This window comes from Gavialis gangeticus, unplaced genomic scaffold (genome assembly GCF_001723915.1).
Source record: "Gavialis gangeticus isolate Ggan-Ray unplaced genomic scaffold, GavGan_comp1, whole genome shotgun sequence".
Lineage (NCBI taxonomy): Eukaryota > Metazoa > Chordata > Crocodylia > Gavialidae > Gavialis > Gavialis gangeticus.
Genome location: NW_017729032.1, coordinates 121,671,495 through 121,684,642, shown reverse-complemented (window position 1 = coordinate 121,684,642; position 13,148 = coordinate 121,671,495). Strand labels below are relative to the sequence as shown.

General features: G+C 40.6%; 2 protein-coding genes across 6 annotated transcripts in view; one reads left to right on the top strand and one right to left on the bottom strand.

Annotated features, from left to right (window-relative positions):
- The window catches only part of DZIP1 (DAZ interacting zinc finger protein 1), a 104,216-nt gene extending 95,248 nt beyond the window's left edge, over window positions 1-8,968 (top strand). For all 5 annotated transcript variants that reach the window (XM_019524759.1, XM_019524760.1, XM_019524762.1 and 2 more), the window contains 3 exons: window positions 1,447-1,577; window positions 6,523-6,697; window positions 7,701-8,968. In XM_019524759.1, coding sequence (XP_019380304.1) covers window positions 1,447-1,577; window positions 6,523-6,697; window positions 7,701-7,783 — 389 coding nt within the window. In that variant the 3' untranslated portion in view covers window positions 7,784-8,968. The remainder of the gene's footprint in view (window positions 1-1,446; window positions 1,578-6,522; window positions 6,698-7,700) is intronic.
- Window positions 8,969-10,111: 1,143 nt separating this feature from the next.
- CLDN10 (claudin 10) overlaps window positions 10,112-13,148 on the bottom strand; it is a 131,187-nt gene continuing 128,150 nt past the window's right edge. The window contains exons 4-5 of the mRNA XM_019524763.1: window positions 11,301-11,408; window positions 10,112-10,501 (exon numbers count right to left, since the gene is read on the bottom strand). Of these exons, the coding sequence (XP_019380308.1) occupies window positions 10,375-10,501; window positions 11,301-11,408 (235 nt within the window). The 3' untranslated portion in view covers window positions 10,112-10,374. The remainder of the gene's footprint in view (window positions 10,502-11,300; window positions 11,409-13,148) is intronic.

Sequence of the window (13,148 nt, the reverse complement as noted above, 5' to 3'; positions counted from 1 at the left end):
CACCATTGATGGAGGGCAGAGGATCTCCCTCACCCGGATCTCCCTGTCCTGTAGTGGGCATGGTCGTCCCATGGGACTGATGAAAGACCGATGCAAAGTACTCATTTAGTAAGTTGGCTTTTTCTTGGGTGTCGGTTGTCAGTTGTTCCATCTGGTTTAGCAGGGGTCCAATGTTGCCCTTGCTTTTTCTCCGGCTCCCCATATGTCTGAAAAAGGACTTTTTATTGTCCTTGATACTTATAGCCCATTGGAGTTCCGTCACAGCCTTGGCTTTCCTGCTTCACTCCCTCCAGGTCTGGACCAGTGCAGTATATTCCTCCTTGGAGGTGGATCCAGTCCTCCATCCTTTGTAGGTCTTTCTTTTTAGACACAAGAGGTCCACTAGTTCCCTGGAGAGCCACGGGGGCTGCTGTGCCCTCTTGCTGCCTTTCCTCCGAGATGGAATAGCCTTTGCTTGTGCATCCAGGATTGCTCCTTTGCTCATTGGGTCCAACCCCCTGCTCCAGGCAGGAAAGAGCGCTGGTGTTAGGTAACCCCAGCCAGATACCTGTCTAATCTCCTCTTGAGCATCTCCATATTGTTTGCTATATTTACTTAAAAACCAAATCATTTAGGGCGTTTATACACGTGCTCTGGGAGTTGGGGGTGCACTTTAATTAGAGTGGCTCCAAGAGCTGCTCTAATTAAAGGGCACAGAGCTTCTCATGTATCAGCGTCCCCACGCTTCAAAATGGCGATGGAGGCGCTTTATCTAAAGCTCATTAGATTAGCTCTGGGCATTCTGGGCTCATTAGATGAGCCTTAGATAAAGTGCCCCCACTGCCATTTTGAAGTGCAGGGATGCTGATACATGAGATGCTGGAGCCTGCTGGAGTGCGGTAATTACCACGCTCCAACAGACCTGATTAATCTGTAATTACAGCACATCCGAGCAGCCTCGCTGCTCATGTGTAGTCACCCTAAATTACAGGAGCAATTACCTACATTTGTGCAATCTCATAGAACAGAACAAGATCACAGAAAAACCACTGAGCATATAATGTATCATATAGCATTTTCACTAATTCTGATTAGTGTTTTACTGATTCTGATTTGTTATTCTACTATACTGATTTACTTATACAAATAGGATGGAATTGTTTTGACTTACATGACCCATCTTGAAGTTGCAGGCCAGCAGGCAAAAACCAAAATATTTTGAAACAGTGTGTTTTATATATTTAGAAACTACGTATGTGGAACTTCACTTTAATTACCCTTCTGAATAGAAATATTAGTTTTTTTAAGTATGTATAAATATTAAAAAGGAAAACATAACTAATAAAAAGTACACTTACATTTTAATTATGTATTTCATTTTTATTAATTATTAATGTCATAAGAGAAATACTTTTATACCTTGCTCTCAGATTAACAGTATGTCTACTTTTTGTAATGATCTTACAGGTGCAATTATCCAAAAACTGACTGAACAAGTTGAAAAGACTCTTTCTAACCATGGAAATAAAAATAAACCACCTGGAGGGCTTAATGTTGCAGAAGCATTTGTTAAAAAAGATGACATACAAGAACTGAAGGTATTTGTTGTTTTTGTTGTATGAAGTTTAATTAAACATATCTACGCTAGCTATGTTTTGGTTATTTTTGCTGTAATGGTTTGTATTCCAAGCTGAGAATAGTTTAGAAACAATGGAGAATTTATAATAAACCAAAAAATGGCCACAAGCTATGTATAGAAAATAAATTTGCTATACATTTATAATTTTTTGTTTCTTTGTACAATGGGACACCATGTTGGGGAGCTGGAAGCAAATCAGATCTAGCTTAATAGTCCCCAGAACACGCACTTCACATTTTTTAAAAATATTTTTCTGTGGTATATTTTACATAAAGGAAACGTGTACAGAAGTGGTATGAAGGCTGTGAATTTGGGGTGAGCTGCTTAACTCACTTTGGGCTTCTCTGTATCCTGGCTGTCCAAACAGCATTATACCAAACCATCCCGTATTCTGTCTTCCCATATATATGTGAAAGTTTACATACATATGTTTACATGTGCACAGCTAGTAAAGTTGCATTTTGGCTGAAGGTTTTAAGGTGCCCGTGGGATTTAGCCACCAAAGTGACCCTAACATTTGATTGCATGCCAGACTCCATTAAGGCTCCTCTGAAACTGCCTTTTACCAACATAATTTGGAGGAGGCTGCACTGATTAGGAACGGCAAAAGTCATTCCAAGTGCGTGCTATAAAACTTACAAAGAGGTTGCTAGCCAGGTTAGTCTGAAGTCAGGCAGGAGATAGGGCAGGATGGCAGCTTTGACACCAACTGGTTGAGAGGGACGTAGACAATAACCTATGTAATCCAATAGAATCTAACAAAGGAGGTTGTTACCTGTAAAATCTCGCGCCTCTCTGAACCAGGAAGGTGTGACCATGCTTTTTATACTCTTACGTTATCATGTAATCTACTTGTGTCGTATTTTTCAGGAATTATTGTAGAAATACTTAGAGTAACAATGTTGGCTTGAACTACTTTTATATCTCCCTTTGCCTATAGCTTCCTAACTACTGTGAGTTCAGCTGTGCTAATGTGTTACAGCATTTGTTTGGTAGTGAATTCTTTAGTTAATATAATATAGTTGTATAAGAGCTTTGATCATTGTCCTCTCTTTATATTTTATCTTAATTTTATTAAGAATTTTGCTTAGGGTCAGCATTTTTCTCTGCAAAGGTCTATTTCATTGTTAATTTTGTAACACTGTAATATATCATTGTTATTTTGAATATTTACAGAAAATCCCCTGGCCATTATTTTTAATACATAGAAATACACCTCTCCCATTATTGCCACACCTCGCTTACACGGATAACTGAAAATTGCAAAACATTGAAACATGGAATGTTAATAATACAGCGCAGCGAGCAAATCTGTCACTTCCTGACAAATATTGGTTTTCAGTTGACAAAGATATGAACGTTAAAAATGTATGGATGTTGCAATGTATGGCAGTTCCATCAATCTCTGCACTTTAGAAGAGACGTGCTGCGTATGCATACTTGTGGATTTTTATCACTGATGCACATTTTGTCCAGTAGCTGCTGACCCTGCCTCTTAGCAAAAGTCACGGACCTCTGTAAGGAACTAAATTCTATGTCTCAGTTATGATAATAAAGTTTTCTCTAGCTAGTGTGAGAAACTCTTTCTCTGTATGCAGTTAATGCTCTCCAATAACAGATAATTGAACCACAAAATTGCTAAGAAATTGAGAGAGAAGGAGGGTTTTTCTTAGGAGATGTTCCTACATATGAGACTGCCGGGCACAAGAAATATGATGATAATGGACTGCATTGTAGTCAGATGAGCTCATTATGCAAATCCAACATGCTAATTAAAAATACTCCTACCAGATGCTTTGAGCAAGAAAAAAATTGAATTCATGTTGTCCATATAGTTCTTGTAATGTTGTTTTGTTTTGTTGTCTTTTTAATGCTTTGGAATTAGGAGTTCTTATCAGGTTGTTACTGATAAACAAGACAAGAGACAGGTGTACAGACCCTTTTTTTTTATTGATCACACCTAAATGATAAGCTAGGCACTGGGGTAAGTGTGTATTGTGCTGCCAATTATAGCAGAATACATATGCTTACTCACTTTTACTGGGGAAATTCAGGAAAGAAGAGGAGGAGGGCTTGCATACTGGCAGTAGACTTTTTTGGATCCAAATGTTTCAACAGTTTGCAATATTTATACCTGCTTTTCCCTAACAACGTTAGTTCAAAAAGTCTTAGTCTTGTTGAGACTCTAGAAACAAGACTCAAGCAATATTTCCATGGTCCTGCAAGGTGTCAGGTAGTCAAAATGTATTTCTGTGTGAAACTGAAGGGAGGATTTTTTCCTATTAATATTCTTTTTTTCTTTCTTTAATTTATGGTATTCTCTACAAATCTGCTTTTGCTTTTAGAACTTATAAGAGAAGCTTAACAAAGGTGTACATACTATAGCATATGTTACATTTGACACATTGTGTTATCTTGCCCATTATTTATACTAACATTCTCATAGAATTGCAATGTGCTGTATTATGGATTGCTTATTTCAAGACTTTCAGGCAGATTTTGTCTCCTGCCAGGTCTTTCATTAATTTAAATGACAAAGGACACATCTACACATGCATTTACTCTAGGGTGGGTTTACTCTAGAGTAAATTACTCTACAGTAAATACACCTATGGCAGGCATCTACACGAGTAGGGATATAGGAGCTCCGGGATTCCCTGCCCAGCTGGGGGCTCGCTGCTAGTTGCCCCACTGGTGGATCAAGGCAGGGGACTGAGACCTGCCCCTCCCCTGCAGCACTTTCCAAGCCCTGCATGTTGATTGCCCAGTTGGGGCACAAAGCTGGGACCTGTCCCTGACCAGGACAGTTCCCAGCCTCCAATCCATGACTGTGGGGTTGGAGCTAGGGAGCCTGTTCTCAACCCCCGCTCTGCAATTGTGGAGCTGCGGGTGGGAACAATCTGCCCAGTCCCTGCTCTGATTGTGGTTGGGTGGGAGCTCCCTGATGCCAGGGCATGGTCCCCATCCAGGCTGTGGTGCCCAATTTGCTGCCCCAGGCTGCCCAGCTGTCCGGGATCAAGTTTGTTCCTGGTCGGCCATCTACACGTGCCATATGGCACAGTAAGTAATAATGAGTAAATTTGCTCCATGTATTTACAGGTAGCAAATTCATTCGTAATTAGAGCCAATTACTGTGCAGTAAGCATCTGCACGTGTAGACAGTGACCCTTACTACATAGTAATTAGCTCTAATCTTGAGTAAAGCATCTCATGTAGACGCACCCAGATTCCACTATTTAGTTGTGCAGAGTAATGGCTTTGCACATTCAGCTAAACCTCCCACTTGCAACATTGCAAAGATTCATTTTGCAGGCATGAAAAAACAGTTTTGTAGGCTATAGTTCATGTCACTCTCCTGCAGCTTGGCCCAGGCCTCCTGAAAATGGCCAATGCTGACAACAGTTACTATAAGGTTGGGTTCCATTTAAATAATTAGATACAGAAAGCTTTTATGATCATTTTGTTCCAAATATTTTCTATTCTTTTTTTTTGTTTTCTCAACATTCCTTTTTATTCCTTCTTTTAGTTTCCCCCTTCATTCAAGGAACCTTACATATTAAAAATGGTTCGTGCAATATTAAAATTGCGTAGTTGAAAGTACAAGAAGTCAAGGAAAGAAAAAATGTTTTTGCCAGAGAACCTATATGGCCTGTAGTGTGTTAAGCTGTGTACACATATTCAAAGGACCTGGGAGAATTCTCCTGGTTTGTGTCTCCTGTTAGAAAACTTACCCTGAATAGACTCTTGAACATTCGACTGCTGAGACCCTGAAGAGCAGAGAGCTTGCAGTGCAGTGTTGATGCTGCTCAGCCAGGTCTCTGTACACAAATCTCAGTGTACACAGATCTCAGTGTGTTCTGTAGGCTCCCTCAGTCTGCCTGGTGACAGATGACAGATGGCTGCAGTGCACAGGACAGCCCTGATGGACTAACCCAAACTTCTCAGGGTCCATCTGTCTCTCCCTGTAGCACAGTATGGAATCATGAAGGGAACATGATCTCTCCCAGAAGTGTTTTAAACCAGGTTATTCCCAGGTTATTTTGCTCCTGGAACAGCTATTTTTGCTCTGGGAAAAAAATCCTGAACACTTTTACACTCGTTCTCCTGAGAGAGAAGCGACTCTTTCATTAGCAACTGAGGGCACTTTTACACGTGCTCTGGGGGTGGTGTAAGCAGCATTTTAATTAGAGTGGCTCCAAGAGCAGCTCTAATTAAAGTGCCTCTCAGTTTCTCATGTATCAGTGTCCGTGCGCTTCAAAATAGTGGTGGGGGCACTTGAACTAAAGTTTGTTTGACACTTATGTACAGACACCCTGAATGTCATGCCCTATATTCATTTTTTCTTAACTAGTAATAAACTAATATGTAATCAAATCCTTTATAATACTGTAATGCGTAGGAACACCAGTCAAGGGCTGCAGATACCTTGTTAGGCAAGGTGCACTATAACACACACATAGCATGCAGTGTACCTACATAAACATCATAGTGTGATCACTGGGTCAGGTCCTCAGCTGGCGTAAACCAATGTAGGGGAACTGCGCTGATTTCTACCAGCTAAATGTCTGGCTCTAACTTCTGCAGTTCTGTCACTTTGTGGGGCTTTTTAAGAGTAAGGATCTGGCACTAAAGTAATTTATTGCATTCAGTGTGTGCAAAGGTTAAAAGCACGTAGGTAGTTTTTTAACAAATGAAGCATAAAAGTAAGGTGATATGCCATAGCACCACATAACCTTCATACGATGTACACCAGAGTATCTTACTTTGTAAGTATTTCACTTCCAAACATTTCTAGTCTTCTCCTGTGTATCTTGTAAATAGATTTTCAAAAGAATCTACCTTTATAAGTTGAAGTCAGAAAATAGTTTTCCTTTTTAAAAGAAAAACTACTTTTTTTTTATCAGTTCACAGAAGTGGATGATGATGACTGGGATATATCCTCTGTGGAAGAAGAAAGTTTATTGGCAAAAGATGAAAGAGGTCAGAAGGGAACTGCAATTCAAAAAAATAATGGACCCAGTACTATATCAATGGTTCAGGCCTGGGGTGCTCCTAAGGCAAATATGACAAAGGAGGAAGGTAACATGGAACACTATTCAAGCCTTTACAGCATTTGAGGGAAAAATCAGGTGTAAATAGTTGATGTAGTTAAAGGAGAACTTCAGTGTAATGTAAGATGTTATTATCACAGCATATAATTAGAAAGAAAAGTCAAATATTTTTTAAAAACTAAGGTGGTTTAACTTTATAAGAACAGATGCTAAATGTATCTACGTTTCCCAAAGCTACAGCCAACGATTTTTTTAATTAACCTACCAGGAAAATATTCTTCCATTCCCTCTTAACTGAGAATGTTGTTTTTAAATTGCTTGAGCTCCAGAAACCAGAATCATTTTAATATGAGAATAATATTCATCCTTTGACCTGCTGATGTTTAAAATGTCTATCTGATGACTATTAGGCTCATCTAGAACTGTTTATACAGTTAGAAAGGAAACAGTCCCATCTTTCTTGTGAGGGACATGCACAATTGCTTTTAGTTCTGAAGTTTCAAGATACTGCCCTTTAGAGTGGTTTCATTTTTCTGCATAGAAGAGATACTTTGGGCATATCTGTACTACCTCAAGACCGCGTTGGAGAGCTCCAAAGTGAAGCATGCCATGCTTGCTGCATGTACACTGTTCCCTGAAATGGGTGTAATATTGCTGCCCTACTGCAGTGCTGGGCACATGTCAATCCATTTGAGGGCATGGTGTGTGCAGATGGGTATGGCAGCATGCTTCATTTAGTTCCCTAGTATCCTCCTGAGGTAGTGTGGACATGCCCTGCAGGTTCTGGGAGGACTTCTGTGCTAGTATCAGTGCCTCATTGTAATGACAAAGGCAAAATTCTTTTATAGATGCTATAGTTTCCCTGGTGTGGGGGAACCCTAGCCCTGTTGAAATCAATAGGGATTTTGTTCTTGATTTTTCTTGAGCCAAGATTTCATTGTGTACAATCAGTTGCCAGGAAAATAACTTTTCAAAAATAGGATTGAGAGTTGTTTTGGTATGATGTTGTTTTCTTCTTTCTTTGTTAACAGGACTTCATGATGCTGATACAACAAGCACATTAAAAAGCAGCTTAGTCACTGTAACCGACTGGAGCAATTCTTCAGATCTGTAACTATTGCATTCTAAATGGGAGGAGATTCTGTTACTGATTCGATTCAGGTTAAATGTCTTGTCTTAAGCAGGACTGTCCAACTTCTAAGCAGTCGCAGGCCACACTGATTGGGGTCACCTGACCCAGGGACCGCACTAGTGTGAGCCACAGGCCCCTGGGTAGCACCTCCCACCTGCTGCTGAACCTCTCCCCCACATAGACACCAATGAACCACACAGGCAGGCAGCTCCCTCAGCTCCCTTGCTGCATTGCACCAGAGCACTCCCAGCACTTGGGGCTGTACCGCCCCACCTTGCCCTATGGGGCAGGAACCAAAAGCTGACATATGGAGGGGGAATAGCAGCAGCAACCAGGGTAATAGGGGAAGTGCTGGCTGGGTCTAGGGGCCACAATCAATCCCTTGCAGTTGGACAGTCCTGGTCTAAAGGATTCTGACTCCTGGGTTTTCTTTGTATTGTACATTAACAGCCAGGAGGATTTGTTTACAAGAATCTGATGGTGTTTAACCTTGAATTGTATGGAAGGATGTTTAAATATATGTGACTGGTCCTCACAGTTTAGAAACTTGGGAGAAATTCTTGGCCCTGTTGACTCCCGTGCAGAATTTCCTGGGCCAAGTGTTCACTTCTAATGTTTGCTTTTAAGACCAGCTGTTAAAGAGCCCAGAAGTATTAGCCAATAGGCAGAGTTTATTGCAGTGTTACTAGTTCAGTATTTTAAAGCATTTCTAAAATGTATTTTTTGTATTTTGTCCCAAGCTTTATATTAAAATGTAAGTATTTTAAATAAAGTATTTCTTAAAATTAAAATGTTAACATTTTCCAACATGGTTTCCAGTGAGCATCAAAAGCTGAAAAATGACATAGTTTACAGAGTTGTTTCTAGAGTATGCCTTAAAACTCAGTATTGGGAAGGTGTTTCTGCTTTAGTTGTTAGAATAGGTTTTTAATGTGTATTCACAGTAAAACAAAATTTGCAAAAATATAACAGGACAACTCAAACTAGAGCAAGAATGGTGTGTGCGGCATGGAACACTTTTTTGTTTTTGTATTGTATTCAGTAAATATTTGCTCTTGCAGTTGTACTAATTTACTGTTATTAGCTGCCTTCATTTAATAAAGACTTAACTGTTTATAACTTAAATAGATAAAAGCACTAAATTAAAAGAAAAACTTTTGTGATCATTACTGTTGTAAAAAGCTTCTTATCTTTTATTTAACTGCAATATTGTACTTGCCTTTCTTTTCCTTTGCTAAGCCAATAATGAGTAGAGGATATACTAAGCCAATAATGAGGATAAATTGAGCCAACATTGCATGCTACTTCAGTGAAACTGAGGGTCTGCCTGTCCAAACTTCAAGAAGGATTTGGCTTTGATTCTGACCAGAAACTAATCCATTATAGTGTCTCAGACCAAAACACATTCTGTGGTTATTCATAGACTCTGAATAAATCTGGATTATTATTTATATCGTAATCCGTGTGACATCCACACATTTGGCAATCCTTTCAAGCAGTCTTGTAGCCTTTCTGGAAATTTATGCAAACAGCAAGACTGCAGCAAGTGGCTAGTTTTTATTTCCTACAATGGCTTCTCCTGTTTGGGGTGTCACATGTCTGATGGCACCCAGCCTATCTGGAACAGAATTGAACAATTGCCAGAATAAGTGATTTGCCAGCTTTGGGGTGAAAAGAAAAAGGGCAACCATGTTGTAGAGAGGGTAAGTATGAAAAGGTAGGCTGGAGGAAAACTAGGAGAAGGCTATAAATGGGAGCTGAAGTGGGTTAGAGGCAGAATGGAGGAGCCTATTCAAAACTATTGTGTTGTCCTTCACATAATCTCTTCAGGTGAGAGAACGTTATGTGCTCTTACTCTGCTCTTCCTACCCTGTCCATTTTCTCCTCACACTCCCAACACACTGTTCTCCCATAGTCTGTGCCTGACGCATTTAGCCTGACCAGATCTGGTTGATCTAGGTTCCCTAGCCATCCCTAGTTCCCCTAGCTTGCTTTACCCAAACCCCTTCCCAGCCTGTTCCAGTGGTATGAGATTCATTATCTTCTACTTTCCTTTACACCTTAGCCCTTTGCTCCGTGGTATCTTAGCTCAAAAATTAAGACCAGATTGTCAGCAATACAACACCCACTCAGCACCCCTTAACCTCCATTGGAGTTGCAAGGTAAGTTAGTAGTTCTGAAGTTACACAAATGCACAAAACCTGATTGCTTTGTCCAGTACTTGACCTGTTTCAGAATTCATTTCTATGCTGCTGCTCCAATGAATTGGAGATTACATACCTGATACCATACAAAGAATCTGACATACAGTATCTGTAAATATCTCATTTATTTTTTTTATACAAGGCTACATCAGCAAGTGATTTACAGCTATTAATTTTATGTATACCACCAATATAATTCTTAAAACATTGTATAAGAAAATTGATATCAACATGTAAAATCCTGCGAGTTAATATTTTAAAAATTCATTGTTCTGGTGGCAATTGCTTCAATACTCTTCTGGAAATCACTCTGTAAATAAACTATACAAACTGATTTAAAAATTGGCTCTGGTTCTTAGGGTAGTACAGTTAAACATAAGCACTTTTGTCAAAGTGCCGTGGAGAGTCTTTGGGCAGTTTAAAGTCTACTGTACTACTCTGGGCCTTTGTCCGAGAGGAAATCACAGATGTGGCTCCTTTGTATGTGTACCCCATCCTGAAAGAGAACTATGCATTTACAACTCATACATAAAAATATGAAGCAGTGTGTGCTGCTGCCACATCCCCTCACCTGTGCTGGTGCCCCTCGACCCCCTGTTCACTGTTGCTTTATCCCCTGAGCTGCTGTCCATCAAAAATGTGGGTCAGGGCATAGGGAACAGGTTGGGGTGCGGCAGCAGTGTATCCGGGGATGGGACCGTAGCATCCATGGGGGATCTAGTCAGGGATGGGACAGCAGCCTGAGTGAGGGTTCAGGCAGCAGCAAGGGCTGGGAACTGAGTCGAGGAGACAGGCAGCAGGGATGCAAAGGGGGTAACTGCCAGGGGGGAAAGGGAACAGGCACTGCGGGGGCGGAGGGGAGGCAAGCAGCAGGGGAGCAAAATGCGAGCGTCAGGCTACTGACCCTGCTGCAGCTGAGGACAAATTTAGATGATCCTCCACTAATTAGATTCTATACCTAGAAATTATAACATAATTTTCCATGTATAGAATCTAATTACTGAGGAGGGTGTCTGAAATGTGACATAGTCTTGGATTCTGGTAAATACAGTACAAGTAATAGAAAACAATGGCTTTCTTTAACAATAGTACAGGCACTTTAAAAAGACTTGTTAACTTTAAATCCCAATTCTCTTTCCTTCATGCCATTTTTTGCCTAGTTTCATACTTCTTTTGGAGAGTAACTAAACTTCACCCATGTAATTTAAATTTACCTCTCTATGCATTAACAATTTTCCCATTTGCCAGTAGTGGGGGTTTTTTTGGCAAAATTAGTGCAAACTTTTGTTCTGTACCTTGGGGTTCTGTTGTTTTCAGCTATTGAGAAGCAGAATATACTGCCACCAATTATACAAAGTGATGATCCAGCCCATCCAATGAACAAAGCTGCTCCTAACTCATACCTGTGGGAAAATGATAAATATGCATTTACTGGACTTATCATTTAGCTTGTAGATTGGTTGCAATGTTCTTCCTGATGCATTGAGACCAACTAAAGAACTTCACGTTTTGCTAAATAATTTTAGACGTGATATGTACATCATCGCAAAACCAACAATAATAAACCCACAAATGCTGTCTCTGTTTGCAGGCTTGAGCATTTTCAAACCTATGGTTTTCTTTTTGCAAGCCAAAATGAGTTGGTGGGGAGGCACACTCTCTATTATGCCTGTTGAAGTTGTTTCATTGCACTGCAAAATATATTTAAGATTAATTGTGCCAAAGAGAGGAAGAGAGAGCCTAGAGATTACTGGATTCCAGTCCCTGCTCCAAAGATGTGGAAAAACTACAGCAAGATGCCTTGCAGCAGGGTTCATAACCTTGATTTCTCCCCTCCCAGGAGAGTGCCATAAGCAGTTAGTCGTACTCATCACCATTTCAGGTCTAACCCAAAGTGTATTTTCCCCAAATGTCATTATCTTTCTATTAAATTCCATTACATACTTTGCTAGCTCCTGGAAAAAAAACAAATGTTTCTCTTGGGAGCCCACACTGTGGGGTGAGAAGGGGATGCATGGCCAGCACAAGGGTCCCAAGGAAAAGGCAGCACAGCAGAGTGCCCCCAGCAGTGGTGGTGCCAGGGGAGTCTTGGGGGGCTATAGCCACCCCAAAATTCCCTGTGGTCCCCCCATAGCTACCCCTCCCAGTGCCGCCGCTGCCCACCTCACTCAGCTGAGCCTCCCCTGCTCCCAGCCCAACCCCCACACTGAAATGTTTCTTTAAAAACAATTCTCTTCTTTCCTTTTCTTCCATTTTTATTATTAAGAGTAGTTGAATGAAATGGGATCTAGGATCCTTAGAAACCTGCTCTAAAAAAGCCTTAGGGTATTGATACTTGTACATTTGGAGCCATTTCAGAAAGAACATTTCAAAACGGAAGCAGCTATCTGTCCATGCCCAGACTCAGCTCCTACTGAAGTGACTGTGTTTCTACTAATTTTAATGGGAGTCTGTTCAATGCAATGTAATAATGATGTTTGCTAAAAAGCTGCAAGGTCAGTGAAAAATGTTAAAATGATTACAAATGTCAAGTTAAAGGTCCACCTGTACCTAACAGCCCATGAGGTTAGTGGGATTAAAGCACACCAGTTTCTGAAGCAAGTAGAGAATGATGTGGCTAACACCACAAGTGGCTGCCTTTGTAACTTGAATGACTAGGTGCTATAGCTATGTAAACTGGGGATGGCCTTTGATATAAGTCCAGAGCAGGGCATGGCCCATACTTACCTGCTCTACCACCATACCCCTAATAAAGGATTAGAATAAAAAAAAAGGCACAGCTTGACTCAATGAGTATAAATTATGCACAGTGAACCAAAAACCATCTAAAAGTGTTTGCACAGGATAAATGCCAAAAGAAGTAGATACCATATTTACTGAAACAAGATGAGATTCTAAAAATGGAAAAATTATAAATTCGTTATAATTTTCCAGGTATAGAATCTAATTATTGGAGGTTTGCCTTGAATTTGTCTCCCTCCCTGTGCTGCAACAGGGAAAATAAATAAGGGGGGGGCGGGGAGGAGATGGGGACAGGTAGCTCTCTTGCCCTCTCCCTCCTGTGAGCTTCTTCCCCTTGTAGCACTTTCCCTCTCTCCTCTTATTGTCAAGACCTGCTGCTGTCACCACTTGCCCCAGGGGTA